The sequence below is a fragment of the Hippoglossus stenolepis genome, chromosome 2 (assembly GCF_022539355.2).
Source record: "Hippoglossus stenolepis isolate QCI-W04-F060 chromosome 2, HSTE1.2, whole genome shotgun sequence".
NCBI lineage: Eukaryota > Metazoa > Chordata > Actinopteri > Pleuronectiformes > Pleuronectidae > Hippoglossus > Hippoglossus stenolepis.
Window position 1 is genome coordinate 1,073,060 of NC_061484.1, and position 25,129 is coordinate 1,098,188.

A 25,129-nucleotide genomic window follows, 5' to 3' on the forward strand; every position below is an offset into this window, starting at 1 on the left:
AAAATCTAATCAGTACATTTTTGAGTCCAAATAACATCTGGTGAAGACTTGAAGGCAGACTTGAGATAACATGTTCAAGAGGCCAGAAACATGTTCTGTGTGTGTGTGTGTGTGTGTGTGTGTGTGTGTGTGTGTGTGTGTGTGTGTGTGTGTGTGTGTGTGTGTGTGTGTGTGTGTGTGTTTGCGTGCATGCACTTTTACCTATGCAATAGCAGAGCAGGACAGAGAGCAGTGCAGATAGTCCTACCGCACTGAGGGCTGTACACCTGAAAGAAAACACAATCATTGTCTGTACTTTCGCTTTCTTCAGAATTGGTTTTGTTTCTAATAACCTCCACAATATCCTTGATTTATTACAGCTTCCTAATTGTATGCTCTCTATTGTCTGATCAACTTCAGCTGCCAATATTCAGTAAACTTTAAAATGTAAATCAAGCCTCGAATAGCTACTGTTCTTGATGTCACATGTCTCCATAAACAATGCGTCTAGTGGTGTTGTTTTGGAATGTGAGTCTCTCTGGTGTGTGAGAAGTTCAAGCATACAGTCATAGCCACAGTGAAATGCATGGGATTAAGGGTGGTTAAGTTACTGGAGGTGAGGTCATGCAGCAAGTCAGTGTGTTATGTCGGCTGTGTGCACGTTTAGATTCCATCTAAAGAGGGAAGGGGTTGGTTACGTTTGCCTGCTGATTTGTGATCCCCAGCCAAACCAGTTTTGCGTGTCCACCTTAGTCTTTGTGATTAACAGATTAGAATAAATTCTATATTATGACAATCATGCAACAGGCACACTTTTGCAGGGCTGTCGTCCTGAGAAATGTTAAGAATCAACAAACAATTATCCAAGTTACAATTACTTAGACGTCTCATTACAATGGGAAAATAATACAACTAAGTTAAAGTGACTATTTAAGGCTGTATTTTTGTGTCATGTTCATTGTGTCAGCATTTATCTGATAAAAAAAAATCCAAGGCGAGAAAATCTAGCCTTGATAAGTCTGAGTCATTGTGATAAATGGATATAGGTTCAGAAGGCTGTCACCCATTTATTTCATTGATCCAGTTCGTGGAGCCCAGTAGGTGCAGAAGGTCTGTTATTGGGCATTCCACTGACAATGAGCTTTTTTTCTTTATGATTGATTGATAGATAGATAGATTCTTCTCAAACTTCAACTCCCTTTATGGTTGGAAAGCAGGTTACTGCCCGAGCCATCTATATTTGTCAGACATGTTCTCAAATTCTAAAAGGCCTTCATCACATAAACTGACACCCCATCACAACACAACAGATTCTTCTTAATTCAAATAGGGATTTAGGGACAGGCAAATTAGTCTTTTTTTCCTAATATTTCCTAATACAGATTCCTGCATTGATTATGACAGGTAGCACGACGAGGTTGTGTCCTGACCTTGCATATTGCAGCGTTAAGCAGTGAACAACAGGACTTTGGTTCCTCCCTGCTCACTCTATCTTACCTCCATGAGCAGTACTTGGAGCTTTTCTTAAACTTGAAGGCAGAGCGGGACAGCGTATTCCTCGGCAACGGCCTGGTCGGAGGAGAGTACACTGAGCCTGTAGCCATAGTGTAGCCAGGAGTAGCGGTGGAGAAGAGGGGGGTGGTGCCTGTACCGGTCTTGAAAAGGAAGTGCCTGGAGGGAGAAGGAGGAGAATGAGAGGAATTACTTGTGGTACATTAGTTTGGGACACTGGCTTTGTTTCGATGCACTGAAAATGTACTGCTGTACAAATCTGTCACAGAATGTTGCCCCTTGCTGGCATCAGGTAACTACGTACATTTTGATTAGTGTAGTGGCTACAAGAGCTGTAAAGCTATGCCATTAAGCTACAGACCACATTTATGTTTAACAACCCCTAAGCCACTTTTGTTGGATAATGACCCATCTTAACCATGCATACTGTTTTTCATGATTATTTCTGTCAGGCCCATATCCAAAGACAGCACTTTTGTGCATTCGTTAGGTATCTGGCACTATTGAGGATAATGAATAAGTAGCTGTGCTGATCTTAGACCATGTTGGTTGGAAGATGTCAACAACCGCTGAAATACAAATAAAACCCAGATTGAAATGTATACCTAAAAAAAAATTTGGCAGAGTTTTGTATTTATGTATGATTAACTCTCATAGCTTCATTATTCACACTAACCCTATGCCATTTGTTTAACATTCTGCACCCCTACTCTCATCAATAGCCACCTTCTACTACCAGTCCTGAACTACTTTAGCTTCCACAGTTAAACCATACAAAAGTAACTTTAAGGTATTAAAGAAATTGGGTTTTATCATGGTAAGAAATTTAGATGAAACAAAAATATGAGGTATTGCTTGAAAACCAGATGAGTTGACTCAACTAAATGTGGAATGATGTAGATTTTACAAAAGCATACCAACTATCTGTCAGTATTATTTACATATTTGCTGAGGGATAACATTCAGAGTAAAAAGTTCAAAGTAAGAGGTCTGTCAGCAAGGCATTATCTTCTGGTTTATAAAAAAACTTTTCATGTGTTACCATCACATTGGAACCACATAACCAAGGGCCAGTGTGTTATACAAATTATTCATTAATATGGCTTTCTGATTTTCTTATCTATTCTTCGTCTTTGGAAATATTTAGGAAAAGTCCAATAAGGGAGTGTGATGAACAATTAGATACAGTGTGACAAGGGATCTTCAGTTAATACCGGCCTCTATGCACAATATTAAGAGGGAAGAAGACAGACTGGTGAGAATGAACGAGAAAGAGGATAACATCACTACAGTGAGAGAAAGCTATAAAGTGTTTTAAGAGTAACTAAAGCCCTAAGCCCCCTTTTCAGCTGAAAACCCATGTATATGGATATTTAGTAGTGTTGTTGATTGATTCAGGTCCAAATCTTGACAAAGAGTTTGAATTCCACCCTTTATGTTAAATATGCAAAGCAACTGCCCTCTACTGGTTGGAACCCGGCTTTTGCAATTAGACTGATCAGACAGTTGGAGACGTTGGAGTCTGACAGTGCAGATGTGGGAGAGGAGTAAAATCAAGTGGAGTGAGTGGATTGTGTGGATTAGTAAGGTGATTGAGTAGTTACTGCAAAAATGACCAATCTATAGAAATATAACTAAAGAAAATAATAGCTTCCTTCATGATTTAGTGCATCTCCAAGCACACATTTTCAGATCTGTACATGGAATATTGACTCTCTCCTGATGACTGTGTCTCCAAGATCAGAGCCCCATGATGAGCAGATCGACACACAGTCAATGCACTAAGACACTGACACAGCCGCTGCACAAAGGAGTTAGTAGACGTATCTTAGTCACACCTCCTAGAACAGTGTTGCAAAGGCATTTTTTGAATTTCCAGGGTAGAGGCACTTCAGCTTAAGCTTAGGGGTGCATTTTTCTGCTGTGCAGTTAAAACAGAATTTCATTTCAAGCATTTAATCAAAAACATGAGATGTACTCAGTAACTCAATCAAACAACAGCCAAAAACAAATATATATGAGCTGCGATGCTGAACTACAGTAGGTCTAGGGGCGACTTTCACATGTAAATTACAAAACTGTGATCTTTACAAATGCAAATCAGGATAGTTTCACTCACCAGTGGTGCAGAGCGACACCTTTTTCGAAAAGGTACTAACTCCCTTTTCAGAAAATGTCTCGTATAAATACATCAGGCTTAGTATAATTATAGAATCATAAATTGTAGCTTGAATAAATTTGCCTTATGTAACTAAGTATGCTATAATGAGTGTAATCAATGCTACAATTTTCAGGGTACATCTGATGATACATTGTCAACATTGTCCGTCAAGCTCATCCAAGAAAATCTGTTGGAATGGACAGAGTGGCACAACTGTAGAGTTACAAAGAGAAGTCTTTCTACTGACACCAAAACACTGTGCTTTACATAAAGCATATCAGCTGTGTCATCACGTGACAAAGTCCCAAACATTTGTCCTTCCAAATTATATAATAACATATTATATATATATAATACCTCTGACAAGGCCCAACAGTCCCCTTCTAAAACCACATATAAATTCACGAGATCAAGATTTGAATTTAGATCAGCATCAAATTGCACACACTCATAAATATCAGTCCCCTAAACGTAACTGATTTTTTACATCAAGACCTAGTTACTAGTTTTTTCGTAATCCTGCTAACTAAACTAGGACAGACTCTTAATAAACCTGCATAGCTGTTGCAGTTGTTTGCCTTATATGGCATTTACTTTGCTTTAATGGAGAATGTATTGCATGATTTACATATAAATGGTTTGTATTTATTCATATAGTGTTTTTTCTAGTCTTGATGACCACTCAAAGCTCTTTACATTACAGTTTTGCCATTCACACACACATTCATACAGTGCATCTATGGACAGCACTTTTTTGTTCTATGAGGGGCAATTCGGGGTTCAGATGGGGAAGACTGGAGACTGCCGACCTTCTGGTTGGAGGACGACCGCTCTACCACTCAGCCACAGCAGCAACATAGGGACATTTGTGCATATTCACCAATGCATATTGTTCCAATCCATAAACAAAAACCAAGTGTGATAGAACAAATCAAATAATGACAGATTTGCTCAGAAATGTGAGAGTTTATGCCAATTAGACTCTGTTCATATATCATCATATATGAAATGGGTGTGGCTGTGTGTTTTTCAAATTATGTTTTCATTTATAGTAAGAGAGATTGAGAGGAGAGGAGTCGACTTAACTTAACTTAAACATAGCTACAATGTGCCCAACCATACACTCACTTTAAAACATGTCTTCACTTTAAAGAAGAGAGTGGGAAGGGATGACATTTTTTTATAAAATTCAGTATAAAATTCAAACTCAACTGAGAAAATCCCCCGAAACCCAAGGGTTTATGGGTAGTCATACATGATGATAGCATCTCAGTGTTTACTTGGCTGTAGAGGTGCGTATATAAACATTGATGACCAGTTATAGCATATAGTATTGGTTTAATTAATCCTTGTGAGTTTTTATATATGTGGAGACTGTGGGGGGGGTGGGGTCCTCAAAGTGATGGAAAAGTGACCCTCAGACAAGCTATACAGTCTCTTGGAACAATGTGGAGTTCATTAACACTAATCTCACCATTTTGTATTCATCTATTTGGATCCCATTAGCCACTACCAAGGTAGTTACAACTCTTCCTTGGGTCCACAAATCAATATACCCCTCCCCGAGCATGTAGGACAAGCTACATCCTACACACTGGACCTTTAAGGTTTCTTGGTTGCTAAATAAAGAGTAACAAACATTTAATTGTCTTGGTACTGTAATCTGAGACAGCATTTCTTTAGAAATTACACATGAGGTTTTCATAATGCGGTTGCACAGAGCAGGGTGGCAGATTGAATACTAACTAGTATATATATGTGTCTTGTGCGTGTAAGTCAATTACAGCAGATACACAGTGTTTGGATAATCAAGTGTAAAATGACTGTAACCACAGTGTGCTTTTCTGAGAACAGAATGTTATCAACCATTACTAATCTGGTAGTCCACTAATAATAACAGCCTTTCAAATGCACTGCTCTAGCAACCTGCATTTACATTACATCAACACTACTTACACTGGGCCTTTTAAGTGATTTTGACAATAGGAGTGTCAAAGGGGGTTGAGGTTGGTACTTTAGAATCAGGCCTTTGTGTGTGTGTAACAAAGTGTGACATTAAGTACAATAGGGAAGACATAGATTACTGATCCACAGGAAGAAAGTGACTGTTACTAATGCGTGGATGTGTAAACAATAGCTGGCAAACCTAACACTGTGACAATAGCATGGACAACAGCTTTCTCCATATAATCCCACATACATACTAATAACCCACACACAACTGCTGCGTACTACAGGCTGTGGCAAGTGTTATTTGAATATCAGTTTCTTTTACTTGCTTTTTTCTCTCAATGCCTAAAATCCTAAAAACATCCACACAAACCTTTAAATTTAAGTGATTCAGATGTCTGCCTAGTAAATGTGCCTAATGCATAAATATGCAAGAAAATAGTAAGCTATTTGAAAAATATTTGATTATTGATATTTCTGTATACTTGTTTGTACTATAATTTATTCATATATTTCATTATTTATTTATTTATTTCATGTAAAAACACACATGGACCTTGAAAATCCAGTTTGGATACTGAATAAGTGGCCTAATTCTTCATAGTGCAATTTCATTTTGAATTCCCTGTCAGATGTAAATAGCAGCAATTTCCTGTTCTCTTTCTGTGCGCATGCATATTTTTGTATCAGCAGAGGAGGGAAGAGAGCATGGAGAGAGCGGAAATAGGTGAAGAGCCCAAGCGAGTTAAAGAGAGTTCAGAGACGGTTATTGACAGTGTTGAACCGAATGAATCAGTTTACAAATGATGAACGTGAACGACGTTCACTCCAGCGGGACCTGTGTGTGTGAAAACTCCAACTTGCTCCGAGCACACACACACAGGTCCCGTAGCTCCGCCCCCACTCACTCACAGTGTGATAATAGGAGCGTTAACGTGAAGCCGGTAAGTGACTTTGTTGAAGAACAGTGGAAACAGTGAAAATACAGATTTTCCTCAATGATCGACTAGCTGCTCAATGATCAGAAGGTTGGTTTGTACCGAGCTGGAGTTTCGGTGTCCTCCTCCACACGGACCTGCTCTCACTTTAACTAATAAACACTCATCAGTTATTAGGACCTGATCAGTACATGAAGTTTACTCAGTGTCTTTTTGAATCGCTCCCACTCCTCCTGTGATGTGAGTGTTATTGTTCAGTGAGGTTTCCACAGTAACAGCTGCTCTGGACTATTTTCTCTGTGGTTTGCACACAATGGTATTTTTAATTTACAATTTTTGAAACGATTTGTTGTTACCAACATCAAACAGAAAAAGTGCACTTTAATTTATATGGTTTTGAAATATCTTTCTCAAAAAGCCCTAATCTGACATTATTTCATTTGATGTTGTACATTGGCTTTGTGGAACACAGTGGGGAACAGCGACTGTGTGACGGTAATAAAGTGGAAGCAGGAAATGATCTGTCCTTCCATTAATATATCATATACGGTACATTTAGAAACTGTTCTAGTATAAACATAGAAAATGGCTGGATATAATATTACAATACAGTAAATACAATTCTGAAACATTGTGGTATGTTTTCCTGCTGAATTAACCCTTTAAAATGATGTTCATGCAGCACCTGTTCTAACCATGGTTACTCACAGCATGACACACAGTCTCGTCAGAACCTGCCTTTAGTTACCATGGTGATCTTGTTTGCAACAAAGTGAGCTTTTCAGGCCAAAAAGCCACAGACAAAGCCGGCATTAGATCACTAACTCATTCTTCTCAGCATTACTCCTTTTTGCAATGTGAGTCATTGTGATGAAAGTGGTGTATGGACTACAGTTATAAAGCTTACTCAAAGCCCTTAACACTACCGGTCACGTTCTCACACACACACACAACACACACAGTACTTGTTCTTTCCACAATTTGAGGTTTGGTGTCTTGCCCAAGAACATTTGGGCAACATGTGGACCGGAGTGGATGGATTCTTCTGATTACTCATTGGCCCGTTCAACCTCCTGAGCCACTGCCACTCGCAGTGGTACATGGTTCTCTATGGTCTGATCTGTATATTTATATGGCGCTTTTCTAGTCTTGATGACCATTGATGAACACTTTACAGTACAGTAACTGACAAGACTGGCGTGAATAAATCAAAAAGGAATACACATGTCTATCCTCAATCCCCTCCCTCTTCTGTCTCTTTAATGAACCAATTTGTTTCAAGCCATAACCTAACCGAACCATAGCAGTGTGTTAAATATCTTGTCTAAATGAACTTGTAATATTGTGTTCAGGACCCCCTCGAATCTGAGGTTAAATACATCTCAAGGGACTAATCCTAATAATAAAGAACTTCAACTACTTGAAACTGTTTATTCTATTCCACTCTTTCACATAGTCAAGTTCAAATAAGCGCTTCCTCCTTTAATTCTTTTTCCAGTCAAGTATTGAAGTAATGCTGTAAAATACTGGGTGTCACTTAACTTAATATTTAAAATACATCACATGTAGCTGCATCACTCAATGAAAGTCAATGCATGGATTTGGCACATGAAGTGTGACATAGCATTTGAATACTAAACACTACAGTGATGATCATTCATATGCATGTGGATAATAATCAGAATCAAAATCATGCAGGGATACATTTTGATATATTTGAGATGATTTGATTGACCCTTAACATTAGAATAAAATAATTGTAAACATTTCCATGACAAAGTTTTGTTCATGTGAAACTTTAAGTAGAGTTTAATTTTTGTCAGAATGGAAGACTGAATTCACATAAGAGAAACATAAAAAGTCAATGAGGCTATAAAGTGACAGCAGCAGAACAAGAAACATAAAAAGTATTTCATGACTATTATTTTTATGTATCAGCTCTGCTCTAACAGCTGCTACATAGGCTGTGCAAGTAAAAGGCTAGGGGAAGGTAAGCTAACCTACCATTAACATGGAGATGTTGCGCTGAAGGATTATATGTGAATTACTTGGCTTTCTGATTGTTATTAGGGTGAAAAAGCACAAACACGCACAGTTGTGGTGCACAGGGTAATGATAGTCTGTGTGAGGAAAGATGTGTGATAGATGCAGGTTATTTTATAGCTTGGTAATATTTCCCTCCTCAACCACGATAATCAACCATTCTGACACTGGCTACATCTCCAACTCTTTAGTATCTGAAGAAAAAGAGCACAGACATATGAAAAGTAAGATAAGGTCAGGGTACCTTGTCTCCAGAGGCACATTGCTACCCAGCACCCAGCTGTCTTGCAGCGGGACACTCTCGGGGGGCGTGGTCTGCAGCTCGGCTGGTGATTGGCCGGCCACAGGGGCCGAGCTTCCAGTAGGTGGGTTAAGCTGCCGCGATGAATTCAGGGTCTGTCCAGCGTGGTGCGTCGAGCCCAGAGATTGGTTGAGAGCTGTTATTGAGGCCTGCTGGCGGTGAGGGGGTGGCACAGGAGGCAGGGTGGAGCCGTGATGATTGGATTGTTGCTCTGCAAACATAAGGGAAGCATGGTTGGCTTTGCATTTATTGCATTTTAACTGATCAACGTGCCATCGAGCAATGTAAACTGGTACTTTTTCAAACTTTACTTTCACTTTCTATTGAGAACATTTTAGGTGAAGGAGAAAATCTGGGCTTTCAATTTGCACAAAGAATATCCATCTATTTTCTGTTTTGTAATTTATCTCGTAAAAATACAAAAATATGCATACAGAAATGAGAGCGGAGGCTGTCTCTAATGTTTAAAGATATTCACTTTCAAACAGGTTAACTGTGTCACTGTGCCTTAAGTCAACACCTTAGAATTTATATGACAAATTATGTGTAACCTTTCCTTTTCTCCTCCTATCCTAAAAATGCGGATCGTGGAGTTTGGAAGGGGTGTATTCTACAAAAGAACTGAGACATAGTTCTTTGACGGAGACCACCTCTTTTGGTTAGACTAAACTGAAAAGTCAGATGGTAGACTAAACAAGTTGGGTGTGAAAGCCCCTTTAGTTGTAGAGCTGCCATTTGTAACATAGCTGCTTTATGATTTGTTTCAACTCTCAGGGGGACAGTCAGACCTGTAGACACCTATCAGCCTCCACACTTGCAATCCCCTCTAAGCATGATTAAACATTTGCATCATTAACAAGAGAAACTCCATCACATTTCAGATTAGATTTCATCATCACCAAAGCAAACAAATATTCACTTCCGTAAGATAATATAGACTTTACTATTCATGAAGGTAAATATGAATTCCTGTGATGCTCTGATTAGCAAACTCTCAACCTGTTGAGAAGACAGCCACTTCAAATGTATAAGCCTCAAGGCAGGACAGATTGAAGATGCTGAGCAAGATCAACTGCAGAACTTTATGAAGATAATGATGATGAAATGTAAGGTAATTACAGTGTATGTCTACATGTTAGATATCTGTGTGTGTGTGTGTGTGTGTGTGTGTGTGTGTGTGTGTGTGTGTGTGTGTGTGTGTGTGTGTGTACTTCAGGCCATTTGTGATTCAGAATGTGAATTATGAAGCCATGTTTGAGTACTAATTCTTAAAGTGAAAAAGTCTATTAACTGACAGCATATCTCTGCTGTTTTTCCACAAATCCCAGTTAAATAGGAATAAACAATGGAATAGTTCACACTGATTGTGACCTAGTCCTTTCATTTCCTTTCTGAAATGTTCCAGCTCAGCCCTCAGGCACCATTCCCCAGAACAAACAGCTACTAACCGAGTCAGGTTTTCATTCTCACGCATTTCTTGTTACTGTCAATGCCAGATTCAATCTAAATAATATGAAACATGGTGATGACAAAATTCAATAAAAAAAAATTATGAAATGCAATGCGTAGTACTGAGAATCCTTGAATCTGGTTCAAATTCACTGATTAATGTATCATGATTCAGACCGGTCAAAGTGGTGAGAAATACAACCCAATGCTCCAATGCTGCACTCATCTCAGCCAGGCTAAATACTGCCTACGCATTTCTCTGTGTAGAAATATTAGCTCTAAGTTGACCTGGCTTCCACTTTTCCTGCAGTTTTTCCCGTTGCTTCTCAGCTTTTCTGCTGCCCTTGAGGTGCTCAGGAGGAAATGAATGGCTATGCTGGTATTTGATTTGCATAAAGAGCATCACGTCTCCATTTCCCAGCCCTGCTGTTATTCATTCTCCACTGCCCTCACTTTAAAGAAAATAGACAGCAAAGAGAGAAGAGAAGTGATATATGCAAGAGTGTTGGGGTTTTTTGGTTGTGGGAAACCCCCCCCCTTCTATACACTGTTTTCCAGTTAAGTAATTGTTCCATTTATGCTGATCTTCAAGGCTAAATGCTGAATGCCACACGTGTGCTTATCACCTCTGTGTGTGAGTGTGTTTAATCCCTTAAAAAGAGTTTGGATGTGTATGTCTGTAGATTCCATGTTGTATTGAAACTAAAAAATCCTGGTTCTGTGTGGATATGAAGAGTCATAGCCTGCAGGTTCAACTACTGTGTTACACAAAGATACATTCAGCTGAGGAATGGGGACAGTCAAGCAGCATCCTCAAACAATTTTCCAGAAAAACATGGGAGTCATCTCACTCTCTGGACATGCTCTATTATGCAGCATGTGTATTACAGTTTCTACAACACATAGGCCTGTGATGGACAGTACACCAGCTTTTTCTTAGAGTATGGAGTGCATTAACGGTGGGTTAATTAAGTGTATGTTTATTCATCCTCCTGAAAGAAAAGTTCTGCTGCATGAAAAACCTTTACTCTAACATCGAAGAAGTGTTAACGTTTTGACATCATCATTATTTTTAGGATTTTCCACCCCCTTCAGATGTTTTGTGAAAATTGGCCATGAAGCGTTTATCCATCATTATTGTCTGATATGTGTCCAAGGTCTTCCCGAGAGCCATTGATTGCCATTGTTTCCCACAGTCGTCATGCAATATCTAATACAACTGCCAATTCAGTTTTTTAACATGCAGATACATATTTACTGGAGATGGAACAATTATCTGCCTGGTAGGTGGAGGAGCAATTGATCTTCAGTAAATTGTGAACTACTTGTGTTGTGTTGAGGGTATTTTCAAAAAATAGTGAAGTGGAAATTAAAACGCAACAAAGTGAAACATGGTCACAGGTTCATATTCAACTTTAAAATATGAAAGTTATGTGCATGGTGGTTTTTTGTGGTACCCACTGAACTGAGTCATTAAAGTAGTTTCTTCCTCTCCTGTTGATCTAACTAATGTGGCACAACTCTACCATCAGGGACATCCTAATATAGGATAAAGCTTTTGTTGAGTTTTAATCAGTTTCCCGGTCAGGGAGCGAAACATTGTTTTGCTAAATCCCCCTTCCATTCACCCAAGTCCTGATCCCTGCAGGATAATAAACATTCAGGTCACCAACATGCACAAATGCACTCGCGCGCACACACCCCCTTTCCAGTTGCTTTTTTTTTCAGGAGAAAAAAAACAGTTACAGAAAAGATTAAGAGCGAGACAGATCAGCAGTAAAGAGAGAGAGAGAGAGAGAGAAAAAGAGAGAGCTACAGACCCTGAAAAGGACAGATAAGGTATGCAAGTCAAGGAAGACACCAAAGAGACTGATGGAGGGAAAAGGGATGAAACCACTGGCCGAGGAAACCCACCGTCTTTCAAAATGTGTGAGGGAGTTATTGTTTTCACACAGCGAGCGTATTGTTAAATACTGATGGTCGAAGATTTACATAGGGAATTAGCATTTACCATGAGCTATCTGAGTAAACTCACTATGTGCACTACAAATGATGGAAAGTAGTATTCCCTAGTGGGGTCCGTGTCACTTCAATAAATGATCCGTTATTAAGAATATAACCTGAATTAATTTATACATTTCCACATTTTAATAACAAATTACTGGACAGTTCACAGTGTTTATGCTAGTATATACACTTTGATTTGAGACGTCAATGCTTCTAAAACTGAACTGACAACTTTTCTTAATATGGATTTTTCTCTTGCATGAATGAAACTAGAAAACTTTACTTCATCTTTACTCAACCCCCTCAGTACAAATTTCATATACATTCAGTTTTATGAAAAACGTATTCAGCTCCCAGAACAAATAAGAATAATAATAACTTTACTTGTATAGCACTTATCTAAACGAGGTTACAAAGTGTTTCACACAAAAGTCCATGGCAAAATGAAGAATCGATTGTAATAAAAGATATTCCATTCAGTCCAACTCAAGAGCCAAATCACAACATAATAAACAAATCACATTGTAGAGAGAAAAACAAACACATAGACCCAGCTGCTTTACCTTTGCTTTCCACATCTTTTCTAACTCGTTTGCTGTTCCATGTACACCATTCCTTCCTACACTCTGCTGTTATATGCTGAACTGTTTCAGGGGCATCTTGCATCTCTGCACAGCCTGCACCTGGGGTCCTGTCTAGTGTGGTAGACCCCAACCTATATCAATCTCTCTGCTATGAGCAGTGCTTCTGTGCTATCTGTCAGACCCGCTTTGTCCAGGCACCGGTAGGATTTCTCGATATTTCTTCTTATCTGTTGAGAGTTCATGCCATGCAGGGGCTTGTCCTTCCATGATGGTTACAGTACTGCCCCTCCTCCTCCTCATCATCATCAGCATTGTGTTTCTTCTTTCTGATCTTGGTTTCATCCAGCATAGTAGGGTTGAGCCGAATACTCGGATGAAACAAGTATTCGGTACGGTACGGTACGGTGCTGACGGGAACTAGAAGGAGAGATCATATTACTCCTGTATTAGCTTCTCTGCATTGGCTCCCTGTAAAATTCAGAATATAATTCAAGATCCTGCTCCTCACATATAAAGCCCTTAACAATCAAGTCCCTTCATATCAAAGAGCTCATAACACTGTATTGTCCCAATAGAACCACTTCACTCCCAGAACACAGGCTGTCTTGTTGTTCCAAGAATCTGTAAGAGTAGAATAGGAGGTAGAGCCTTCAGCTACCAGGCTCCTCTCATGTGGAACCAGCTCCCACTCTGGCAAACACCATCTCTACATTCAAGGTTAGACTTAAAACCTTTTTTAATTTTTTTGATAAAGCCTATAGTTAGTGCGGGATCAGGTGAGTCCTGAACCATCCCTTATGCTGCTATAGATCTAGACTGCTGGGAGAACTCCAACCACCCACTGAGCACTTCTCCCCTTCTCTCTGTCTCTCTGCCCCCACATTCATTTATTTACATGTCACTAACTATGTGTCTTTTGCCCTCCATAGTCTCTCTCTCTATTTTTCTCTCTCTTTGCAGGCATCTCCGACTCCAGAGCTGCAGGATAACAACTATTATTATTATTATTATTACTACTATTATTATTATAAACAATAATACATATTATTACTTAATTACTATATGAACTGTTGCTGCTATCATTAATAATCAATAGCATCTTTACACTGTTATTGTCAGTGCTGATATCTGATGCTGCACAAGTGTTCCTGGTCCCCCCCCCCATCTCTCTCTCTCTCTTCTCTCCCCTCTTTTCCACCCAACTCCCCTCTCCTCCCCACTTTTCCCTGCTCACCCCAGCTGGTCGAGGCAGATGACCTCCCACATTGAGTCTGGTTCTGCTAGACTCTAGCAGCTAGAGGTTTCTTCCAGTTAATGAGGGAGTTTTTCTCTCCACAGTCGCCAAAGTGCTGCTCATTGTGGGAACTGCTGGGTTTGTCTATAAAAAATGTTAAGGAGATAATGTATATTATGATTTGGCGTTATACAAATAAAAATGAATTGAATTGAATAATGAACTTATACGAGCACGAGTACCATCCAAGTAAAATATGTCAATATCCATACTCGTGATGAATGAAAAAGTTCACTGCTGCAGCGCCACACAACACAATCAGAGTGCACCCAGCCCGGCTAGACAGACAGAGAGCCACTCGCCGTGCACGGGCTCCACAGGCCGAGTCAGCGCACACCCAGCCCGGCCAGACGCACACGGAGCGAGCACTCCTCTCTCTCTCACTCACACGCACACCCACACCACATAATTAACATTGTGTTTTACTTTGTGTAGAAATAAAAAATACAGAACCCTAAAAGAAACTACGACAGGTAGTAAAAAAGCCCTCACACACACAAACATCACACTGTTTAAATGTAATTTTTAAAAAGTTGAGTATGAAAACTTGTTTAGTTGAGTATGTTTAGGAAAACCTGCATTTTACTTAATACTTAAGTTTATAAAAAACTTTTGAATAGATTTCTTACTCGTGTGATCAAAAACATTGATCTGAAGCTCAATTCTAAGGCTGTTCTGTAAATAGTTTTCTAATAAACAATACAAATACAAACTTCTGCCCACTTCCGGTTAAAGCCCCACCCCTTCCGAGTACGGATACGGATACGGATGATTTAGTTGGTTGAACAGATACAGATACAGATACAGATAATGGTGTACTCGCTCATTCCTACAGAATAGTTGCTCTGACGCTCACTAGTCTTTGACAACCTTCCTTCCACTTAATTCGTTTTCAGACATCAAATCCTGTAGTGTATAGTGCCAGAGTGCTTGTGAGGAGCTTTCTCGTCTTGACATCAGTGGCCTCTATCTCCTCCTTTGACCATGTTATTACAACACCAGCTGTGTATCTGATGACTGTCAGGGTGTATATGTTGATGGCTTGGACCTTGTTTTTTCCATTCAGCTGACTTTTCAGGACCTGCCTTACTCTGTGTAGGTACTTGACTGTGGCTGACTTCCTTGTGGTCTTCATGGTTTCCATGTTCCTGTGGGATCCCAAGGTATTTGTAGCTGTCCTCAACATCTGCTATGTTGCCTTCTGGTAACTCAACACCTTCAGTTGTGATTATTTTGCCTCTCTTTGATACCATTCGATGACACTTATCTATCCCGGATGAGTTTCCGATGTTGTTTTTGGTAGATCCTGGTGATGTGGACCAGTGAGTCAATGTCTTTCTGGCATACAGCTTGATGGCATCAATGTAGAGGAGGTAGGTGCTATTTTGGAACAAGTATCGATAGCCACCATTTTGGATGCAGAACAGCAGCCTGTTAAACATTTAGTACAAAATTATCAATTGTTACTAGGATGGAGATGTTCCACTAATCTAAAGGAAGTAATTATTTTCAAACTAACCGTAAGTTTTCCCTTAATCTAAGTTGTTTTTATTCCTGAACCTAACCAATGCTTCTTCTTTTCACCATGACGCTAAAGGTCCGGGTCCCTCATCGTTATCATGATAACCAAAAACAATGGTCCAACACAAAAGGGGCACTATTTCAGTAGACAGTTGTATGGGTGATATTGGAGGGTAGCTTGTTAAAGTTTGGAGGACTTGTTATTTGTCATAACCCTCGTGCAAGCAAGAACAAATATCACAAGCACCAAAAAGGTGAAAAAATGTCAAAAGGCAAATATACAAACTAAAATGTTAAATTTGTTAAGGTATTCATATTATGATATAAAAATCAAGACAGAATAAACTTAACAAGATAATAAAGGAAATCCAGTTGAAGCTTAGGTCTGTATTTGGGTTAAACTCTATCAGTGTTGATACAAAACTGAACAAGGCCAGAAGTAAAGAGGGTATAGAAAGAACAGGAGGGGACAGAGGAAGTCAATTAAAAGTTTCAAAAGAAACAACAACAGAGATTAAATGAGGTGGAGAGAGATCAACATGGACTGTAAGAGAGGCACAGCAAGAGGTGTAGGCAGAAAGACAGACACAAGGATGGCAGTAGTGAGAGATTTAGAGGATAAAAAAGAAGAGAGGAGTGAATAGATCCTGGAAAAGGTAAAAGAGTAGTCGAAATGGTGGAAAGAGGTCAGGAGAAGAGTTAAGACCTGTGTTTCTTGAGGCGTGAAAACTCATTCCACCTTTAAACTCCTGGCAAGGAGAGGGGAGTGAGGCAGGCTTCTTCACTGAGCGGTGCTATATGCATGGGGAGAGTGCACCTCTCTGCTTACTGACCCATACTCGGGAATAAGAAGGAAAAAACAAAAAACCTTTAAAAAAACTGGAAAAGAAACTGGTATGGATAGAAATGACACACTTCATTGGCACATTCAAGCTTTCCTTCATAGACAAGCACGAGGGACAATCAATAAGCCCGGGTCAGAGGACCTAAGTTTTGTAAGTGGACGCCAACATAATTTTCAGACATGAACTAGATGAATGTCTGCAAAATTGGGTCCAGACACTCGAGAGTTGCCTTTCACACATGAAAAAAACATATTCTCTGCTCAGACGGATTCAACACAGAAATCTCCAGAGCTTTTCAGTGAGGGGTGGCACAGCATGCAGGGGCAGAGGCAAGATGTAAAATATTATTTCTGCTGGTGTGTATTTATAAAGCACTGTTCTAGTCTTTCTAGGTTTTGATGACGCTTCTAACACAAACAAGAAAACAAAAATCTCCACGTGAAAAAGCGGAGCCATACCGCCGACGATGTGCTGTAAACATGATCACGTGATCTCTGCAGCAGCATGAATACGTTATTTCCTGCCTCTGCCTGCTGCACCCAGCTGCACACCCCTCGTCTGAATAATGCGGAGGATTTGATGCTGTTGTGAACACGTTTGTGCAGAGAACCTCCCACAAGGTTGTGCATGTGTGTAAGGTAAATCCGGTTTAAATCCGGACCCAATTTCCTGGACTTTATCTGAAGGTCGTGTCTGAAAACATTTCAGTATTGATAGAAAACAAGACATCTGAAATGCAGCATGGCCTTGAAGAACAAAACAATGGATTGAACTAGTTAGGAAGCTCCCTACTCTTCAGTGTCTCCATTGGATAAACATGATGAAGTGCAAAATTGCACTTGGGTCGTCTGACGACATATTCTCCCTTGACCAGGCTACAGCTGTCATTTTGATTAGTAACTTGAATCAAATCAGCTGCCCAGGTCATGTGTCTATCTGAGATTTGTGCCAAAACAGCTCATTTAGTTGCGAATGGAAAAGTAGAGTGAGGGAAAGGTCGTACTGATAGTAAGGAAAGTTATTGTAATGGGAACAAGGAAAGGAGACTCACTAAATGTTCAGACATAAACCAAGAGATAGAGGATAGTATCAATATCTGTTCTCTACCGGAAAATTATTTGGACAAAACACAGCCAAAAGGAACTTTCTCTGCTTCGACCATCAAACTTTGACATGGGTTGATTTTCGTCTTTTCTTTCTCCCCCTTCATATCTCTGTTTTCACGACCCTCCCACATACACAATCCTCTTCATCTGACCTCTCATTTCACTATCTTATCTTCCACTATGTTCCGAAGTATGGACAGCTGCAGCCTTTTCAGTGCCTCTCATCAGTCCCCCACTTTATCTTTCCTCATTGCAGCACCCATGCACTGACCCGTCATCCACTCCCCCTTCCATCTGTCTCTCAGTGCCCCCTCTCTGTTCTTTTACTCTCGCTGTGATCCTCTCAATCATCACAGTCTTTCTTTGCTTTTGCCATTTTACTCTTTAATTTGTTTTCAATACTTTTTTTCCTCTCAGCCAGCAGTCAAATTTTTATATCTGTTTTGTCGGCTTTCCAAACACTCTTCATTTTATTGAATTGAGTATTAGATGAAAGTTAATGCCAGAGTATTGAAATACATTTTTTATCTATATAAAAAAATGCACTCAAATTGGTGAGCCACTTGAAACGTGAAAATTGGTGAATGGCACACACAGACAATTTTGCTGTTGTCCGGAGTTTTACAGCAGATGGCCTTTACCTTCCCCCCCTGGTACCCACCAGGGAAATCACAACATCACTTGTGTCTTTAATCAAGACAGTTCTGTAAAAAGTAACCCTGTGGTTGTTAGTTCTTATGTCAAAGTCAATCAAGTCTGACTTTGACATAAGGAAATTACGGTCAGCATTAATTCTTTTAACCATGACCATTCGCTTCCCTAACCTCTATAAAGCAGCCCCAGTTGCATTGTTGTATGTGTCATAACTAGGACATAGTAGTTTTATAATAGGTAATATAGGTTGGAAGGCCCTCTGCAAAATCACCACGAAGAAAAAAGACAGTATTTAAAACAATTGCATTTAATTTATGAGGAACACAACCTCTGCATGTCCTTTTACATTCAATTCTAATGTTCTTTTCAAGCATTTCAAGCAACCCATGTCATTGTGTTCACAGCAAGCCCTACAATTGCTCGCTTGTTTCCTTTTACACTTAAGAAGAAGTTTTTAACAACTAAGTTTTGACAACTAAGACTCCTCCATAATTACTCTGCTTAGATTAGATGTGTGACGGCAGGTTTGTTTTGACCTATTTTGTTTATAGCAGCGAGTCCATGTTCTTCCTGACAGATGAACAGGCTTTACATACAGACACTAGACACAGACTGAGGGAATGTCAAGTGCATATACATTTCAAAGATTTCCATTTTCCAGTTCCATTTCTTGTGGCTCATGTAGATTACAACATTTTTCATCTGAAACATGTAGTGTCAAGATGGGTAAGGCTACTGCTAAAGCCTTTTACATACTCTACAAGAGACACCAAGTGTATTCATATGCAAACTCACTGTTTGCATATGTGTGCAAATTGGTGTCCTTGGGCCTGGTTTGTGGTTATAAATCCCTAATCCACACAACAGAAGCAAAGCCAACATTATCCTGTAGAAAGGTATGATGTAAAATGGCCACAGTGAATGAATTTATAAAAATATAGGAACACCAAAAAGGTTCCCTTGATCCTTTGCAGCCTTGATTGTTTATGAGGAGTACAAAACTGGGTTTATAACAGATCATATTAGTTTGCTCATAAATTGCACAAGCTACATTAAACATTTTTTGGGAATTTCACTTTGATAGTTTGAGGACATCACAAAAACATTTAGAACCTGGTGGGAACACATTTGCCCTAATCCTTCTCCAAGATGAGTAAATAACAAGTAGTTAATAATAATGTGATCACAAATACCAATAACCAGGACTTGTAAGTGATAAGTCAGAAAAAAGTTGAACAAACAGAGCTGCGTGTGGAGTAAAACAAAAACATTGTAGTATATAATTTCAAAATATTCCTCCATCTGTGTTTCATTGCACTGCCTGTCACACGCTCCATTCCTTCACCTATATCCTCTAACCATCCATCCGTCCACGTTCACTGGTCATGCACTTGCCAATGTAAACAGTAGGCACACATCTATTTGTTGTTGGGTCCTTAAATTAAAGTAAATACTACTAACAGCAGTGGTCAAAAGTAAGATCATAGATTTGTGTCAGACCGAAACGAGGTGGTTTTCAAACTAAAATTGGGGCAGCATTTCCAAAACTAAAGGCTACATCCATACTAACATGCGTTTATTTTAAAACAGCATTATAAAATTAAAACAATCTCCGTCCACTGTGAATTCTGGAGTTAGTTGCTTGCTTACAGATTATTATACAAAAAAAAAACAATTGTGAAAAGCAAGATGAGGGATTAATTTCTTTGGTGGAACTGTTACTGAGAGTAAGCATTTTGTCCATCCAGCCTAGGGTTATCACAATACCAACATTTTAAACTTTGCTTCAATACTACAAAAAACTAAAACTGTAACATATTCAATATTTGATAAAAAGAAAAAAGGTTCTACGAACAGAAATAAGACACGTCTTTTCTTTTTGTTAACAACCAAATACACAGTATTGGTACAGAAAAGTCTCTGAACACATACCAAGATTATTAATACTATTCTTAAAGGTTTTCCCTGACTTCTAGGCCTACACCTTCTTTATGTCATTTTTGTCTTTAGTATTTTTTTTCTCTATGGTTGCTTCACTTGGGATCACAGTGCAGTGGTCTTGTTGGAGAAAACATTGTGAAAGTGTCAAATAGGACTTAGCAGATGAAAATAATTAAAAGTGTCACTCCTATACATAATACTGAAAAACAAGCTTCACCTCAAGAAAGTTTTTAATGATTACAAATATTCTAATGACAAAATAGTATAGTTACAGTCAGGGGGACGTTAGTCAGCCGAAACATTTGACTATACACTTAATGACTGCAAGGCTGTGTAATGTTTTTGTGTTCGCCATCATAGAAGAGAAATAGAAAGTCCCTGTTCATGCAGCATTACATCGTCCTTCATTCTTCACAGCAGCAAAGGCCACTTTCATAACTTACACAATTTGTGGCATTTCCTCCTCTGGTTGGCACCCATTTGTAACACCTTTTACAAATTGGCTCGTTGGCGTCTTTCACATTTTCTTGAGAATCTGCCTCCTAGGCAAAATATCCCCGAGCAGCCAACAGACCCTTTTCCTTTGCTATAATGTTTGGTACTATCGAAAGTGCAATTAACGGAGATTGTGTTTTAACGTGATAACGAAAAAGTATCAAAGTATTTATAATTTTTCAACAACCCTAGTCCAGACTACAATGCAGCCCCAGAGTTTTTAAACTAAAACATGGCCAACAGTGCTTTCGAACTTAATTCAAGGTAAAAATCTCCAGAGCATTGTGGACGCCAGACGAAAACACAGCGATGCAAAAGGATTATCTCGAGAAGTTCTGGAGATACGAAGCAAACAAGAGGCAAGCGAAAATGGCAACTGGGTTCTGTGTTCTGAGTCAAGCAACATTGAACTTAGAAAAAAATGGTGAATTGTCTTTGTGCAGCAGCAGTGGTGCAGCTTCATGGTTTTGCAGACTGAGTCGTTACTTGCCCAGGTTCAATTACTGGGTAGCCTGGATTACCACAGACCAGGGCATGTTTTCAACAGGCACTCCACCAGTTTGTACCAAATTAAAAGAAATTATTTGATGCAGATAGTAAGTTCGCAAGCCTAAAAACGTGTTCTGTAAGGTCAAAGTGACTATGACCTTTAACCATTAAATTCTATTCACTTTCTCTATGTGTCCAAATGAACATTTGTACAAAGATTGGAGACATTTCCTCAAGGTATTCCTGAGATATTGTGTTCACAAGGCAAAACTGTGCTTTTTGATGTCACAGTTTCCTTCAACTTTGACCACAAAAATCAAATCAGTTCATCCTTGAATCCAATTGAACATTTGTTCAACAAGAATGGGATGTAAGGACAGACAGACAACCCAAAAACATAATGCATCCAGCCACTGGCTTTTGCTGGCGTGGAGGCATAAAATATACAAGACACAAGAGGAAAGGGAAAAACTGAAAAAGCATTATGTGTCTGCTTTAGATCCCAGCCCAAGGTTCGATCGTCTGATCAATGATTGACGTCTCTCTTTTCCTTTCCTCTCCTCCCAATTACCTGTTTTATCGTTATACTCCGCTCTCTCCCTCATTCTCTATCAACGGCTCATTGATTCATTCTCATGTCAACAGGGATCATTTCTTTCTTTCTTCCTTCCTTCTGTCCATCTCTTCCTCCCATCAACATCATTGATTAGGTCTGGTGTTGAGGAGAAATGTTTTTTTTTCCATTACTCCCCCCCTCTCTCTTTCCTTTCTGTCATTCAATAGCTCATTCAATGGATCATTGATTAGTTCTGGTGTTGAGGAGAATTGCCTTCTTGGACCCAACATAAAATGCACTAAGTGTTATTTGTGTTTCTCTCCCCACCTCAGTCTGACCTTCCTTACTCCCTTTCAGCATAGACATTGTCAATAAGCCTGGGCGTGATCGTGCTGTTTGCAAAGAAACCTGTCTTTTTCTGTTGCTTTTTCCACTCAGAGCTAATAGCATTGGCGTCTCTGAGACTCTTACTTGTTTGTCTTAAAACAAATGCCAAAGCTTGGTTTAACAGTTTGAGGAACTAAGACTATTGAATATCTATTATAAATATTAACCTTATTTGAATTGAATTAGACATTTTGGGTTAGATCAGGAATTCAATGAAGAATTGAGCTAGCGGTTTTAGCTATTCTTTATTGCTGCACAGTATTCAGCATACACAAATTATACGATTTTTTTCCATATCGCCCATCCATTAGTAAAAAACATTATAAGCAGTTTTATATACAGGGACGTAAGATATATTGTGAGAGCTTGTTTCTCTCTTTGATTTGAGGTACTGGATCATCACATCATTTGAGAACTTCAGAGGGAAAAAGCTTACTCAGACATTTGAAATTGCTTCATTGCTTTTTCAAAAGCCAAACATTTTCGAAACCACTGGTTTAGATGTTAACATTGTGTATTAACAGCTTGTTGTATTATCTATTGTTTAAAATTTTCAATTTAAAAGGAACTAAAGCTGTCAAATAAATGTAATGAGTAGAAAATAGAATAATTCTCCCTGAAATGGATCACAGTAGAAGTATTAAATAGCATAAAGTGGAAATACTAAAGTACACATCCTTACATGTTTTGAGATTTTTGGAATTCGGGACATTGTGTAGTTATTTTATTAATAAGTTTATTAAAATAATAAACATATTAATACAATAATAACAAGGAACTAGGGGCAAAATATTGAAATCTATACGCCCCCCCCGCCCCCTGGACTCAGCGCCAGATGTTTTGCAGTGCAGCTGATGCACCTGCTCTTTACTCTCACTCAGACTGTTTCCTGAAACGCTTGTCACAGCGATTTAAATACATTTTCATTTACTACTGTATTAAAAAACGATGTATATAAAATTATGTTAATTTTGCAAGATTTCATACTTATATTTATGAGCAGTGGACACCGTGTTGATTCGCTTTGTTGTAAAGCATTCTGGAATTTCTGTCTTCTCCTTTGTTTTTAGGGGGTTCCTGAATACACTACGGTTGAAGGGTTGTTTGTAGGGCTAGATGGCCACAACCCCTACATCCCATAGAGGAATGGGACAGCACTACCCCTTCACGGCCACGTACAAAACGAAGGGCTACAGCCAAGTGGTAGGGCTAAAGGGTGAATTGGGAAAGGGCCTTACACTGACGATCATTGTATGACCTTTTTACCCCAAAATATGTCTAACATTAGCTCAATCTAGTCAAAGTGTTCCTGTTGTGTTAACAGTTATCCGTGGTAAGTGGCCTTTGCTGCTGTGACAAATGTAGGAGGTAATGGATAATAGGGTACCAGGGACTTTTTAACTCTGGCAGAATGGAACAGCTTCTGCAGCACTCAACAGCTTCAACTTCAACAAATGCACTTTCAACTTTCCTTTTGAATTCTTTTGTCACCAACAATATTGTGATAACAAGCTATTTTGAAGCATTTGATGACATCTGACAATTGATACAAGTAACCTATTATTGACATTGACTTCAGAGTTGGAAAAAATCTCTTTGTAGTCTAGAGCAGGGGTCCCCAACCCCCGGGCCGCGGACCGGTACCGGGCCGTTATGACTCATGCTTTACGCATGTCATGACGCTTGTCTCAGTCACGTGACTTTTTCGCTAAACACAAACCCACACGGTAGCAAAAATGAGCAAAAAACTAACGTCTCTGGGAAGTTTTTTTGCGATGGGGAAAAGGCAAAGTGAGGAGACAGAGGAAGAGCCTAAGACATCCAAGGAAAAAAAAGCTGCATTTAACAGACAATATCAAGGAGTCCTACTTGAAACATAGATTTATCGCCACAAGCGTCTTTACGCAGACGAATTATTCTAAACCGCTGCAGTTTATAACACGTCATTGAGCTAATATGTACATTTCACAATCTGGGCTGTTTTACAGTGCATTCCATTATTGTTTACACCTGATTTTCGTGGTTGAATTTCATGATTTAAACTCCCTCATTCTCCGTCTGGTGACATTTACGCACCGAGCCTGCACACACTGTACATGCCAATGTGCATAATTCGTTTTGTTCATCTTTGGAGTCTGCAGTTATTATTTTATTATATCGTGATGCTGTTGTTAAGAAAGCTTTATATATTACTAATAATATATTGATAATATATTAATAAACTAATAATATATCAATATGCGTAAAGACGCTTCCAAAACCTCTCCAAAGCGCACAGAGGCGCAGCGTGTGCGTAATGGAGCTTTGGTATCCGTCCGTCTCCGTCTTGCTGGTAAGTTACCAGCAAGACGTGCACGGGCGTCATCTTGTTAATTCGTTTAATAATTATATTGTGATTCGATCGAAATATTAATTATTATTATTAGTAGTAGTAATTAGTGTCCACGCATTGTTAATACGTGGCCACGCAATAATTAATTTGAGGCCGCGTATTAACAATTCGTTAATTTCGTTAAATTAAAAAAAAATCTACCGATGTCACCAGAGGCCGTACCAGAGGGCCTCCGTAGTGAGGCTCCGTAGCCACACCTTAAAGGCCGGTCCGTGAAAATATTGTCTGACATCCAACCGGTCCGTGGCGCAAAAAAGGTTGGGGACCGCTGGTCTAGAGCATTTCTCAATAGGACCAATGAAATTTAGTGGGAATTTACAAGTATGATATGATGATACTTATTCTGAAGGAGCTGAAGCTCAATTTAATTCCTGCCTAACAAAGGTAATTACTAAAAGTCTGCCTCACTGTCCTGCATTGAGAATGGGATTTGTTGAGGATCTTTGATTTTTGACCATCCTCACACATTACATCTGTACACCATTGGGAGAGTGGGGCCTGTTTCGTTCCACACATTCTCCCTTC

At 39.2% G+C, this 25,129-nt stretch overlaps 1 protein-coding gene across 5 annotated transcripts in view; it reads right to left on the bottom strand.

Annotated features, from left to right (window-relative positions):
• tenm3 (teneurin transmembrane protein 3) overlaps positions 1 to 25,129 on the bottom strand; it is a 172,884-nt gene that overhangs the window by 72,187 nt on the left and 75,568 nt on the right. For all 5 annotated transcript variants that reach the window (XM_047342763.1, XM_047342761.1, XM_047342758.1 and 2 more), the window contains 3 exons: positions 8,828 to 9,095; positions 1,477 to 1,650; positions 202 to 266 (listed from right to left, as the gene is read on the bottom strand). In XM_047342763.1, the coding sequence (XP_047198719.1) occupies positions 202 to 266; positions 1,477 to 1,650; positions 8,828 to 9,095 (507 nt within the window). The remainder of the gene's footprint in view (positions 1 to 201; positions 267 to 1,476; positions 1,651 to 8,827; positions 9,096 to 25,129) is intronic.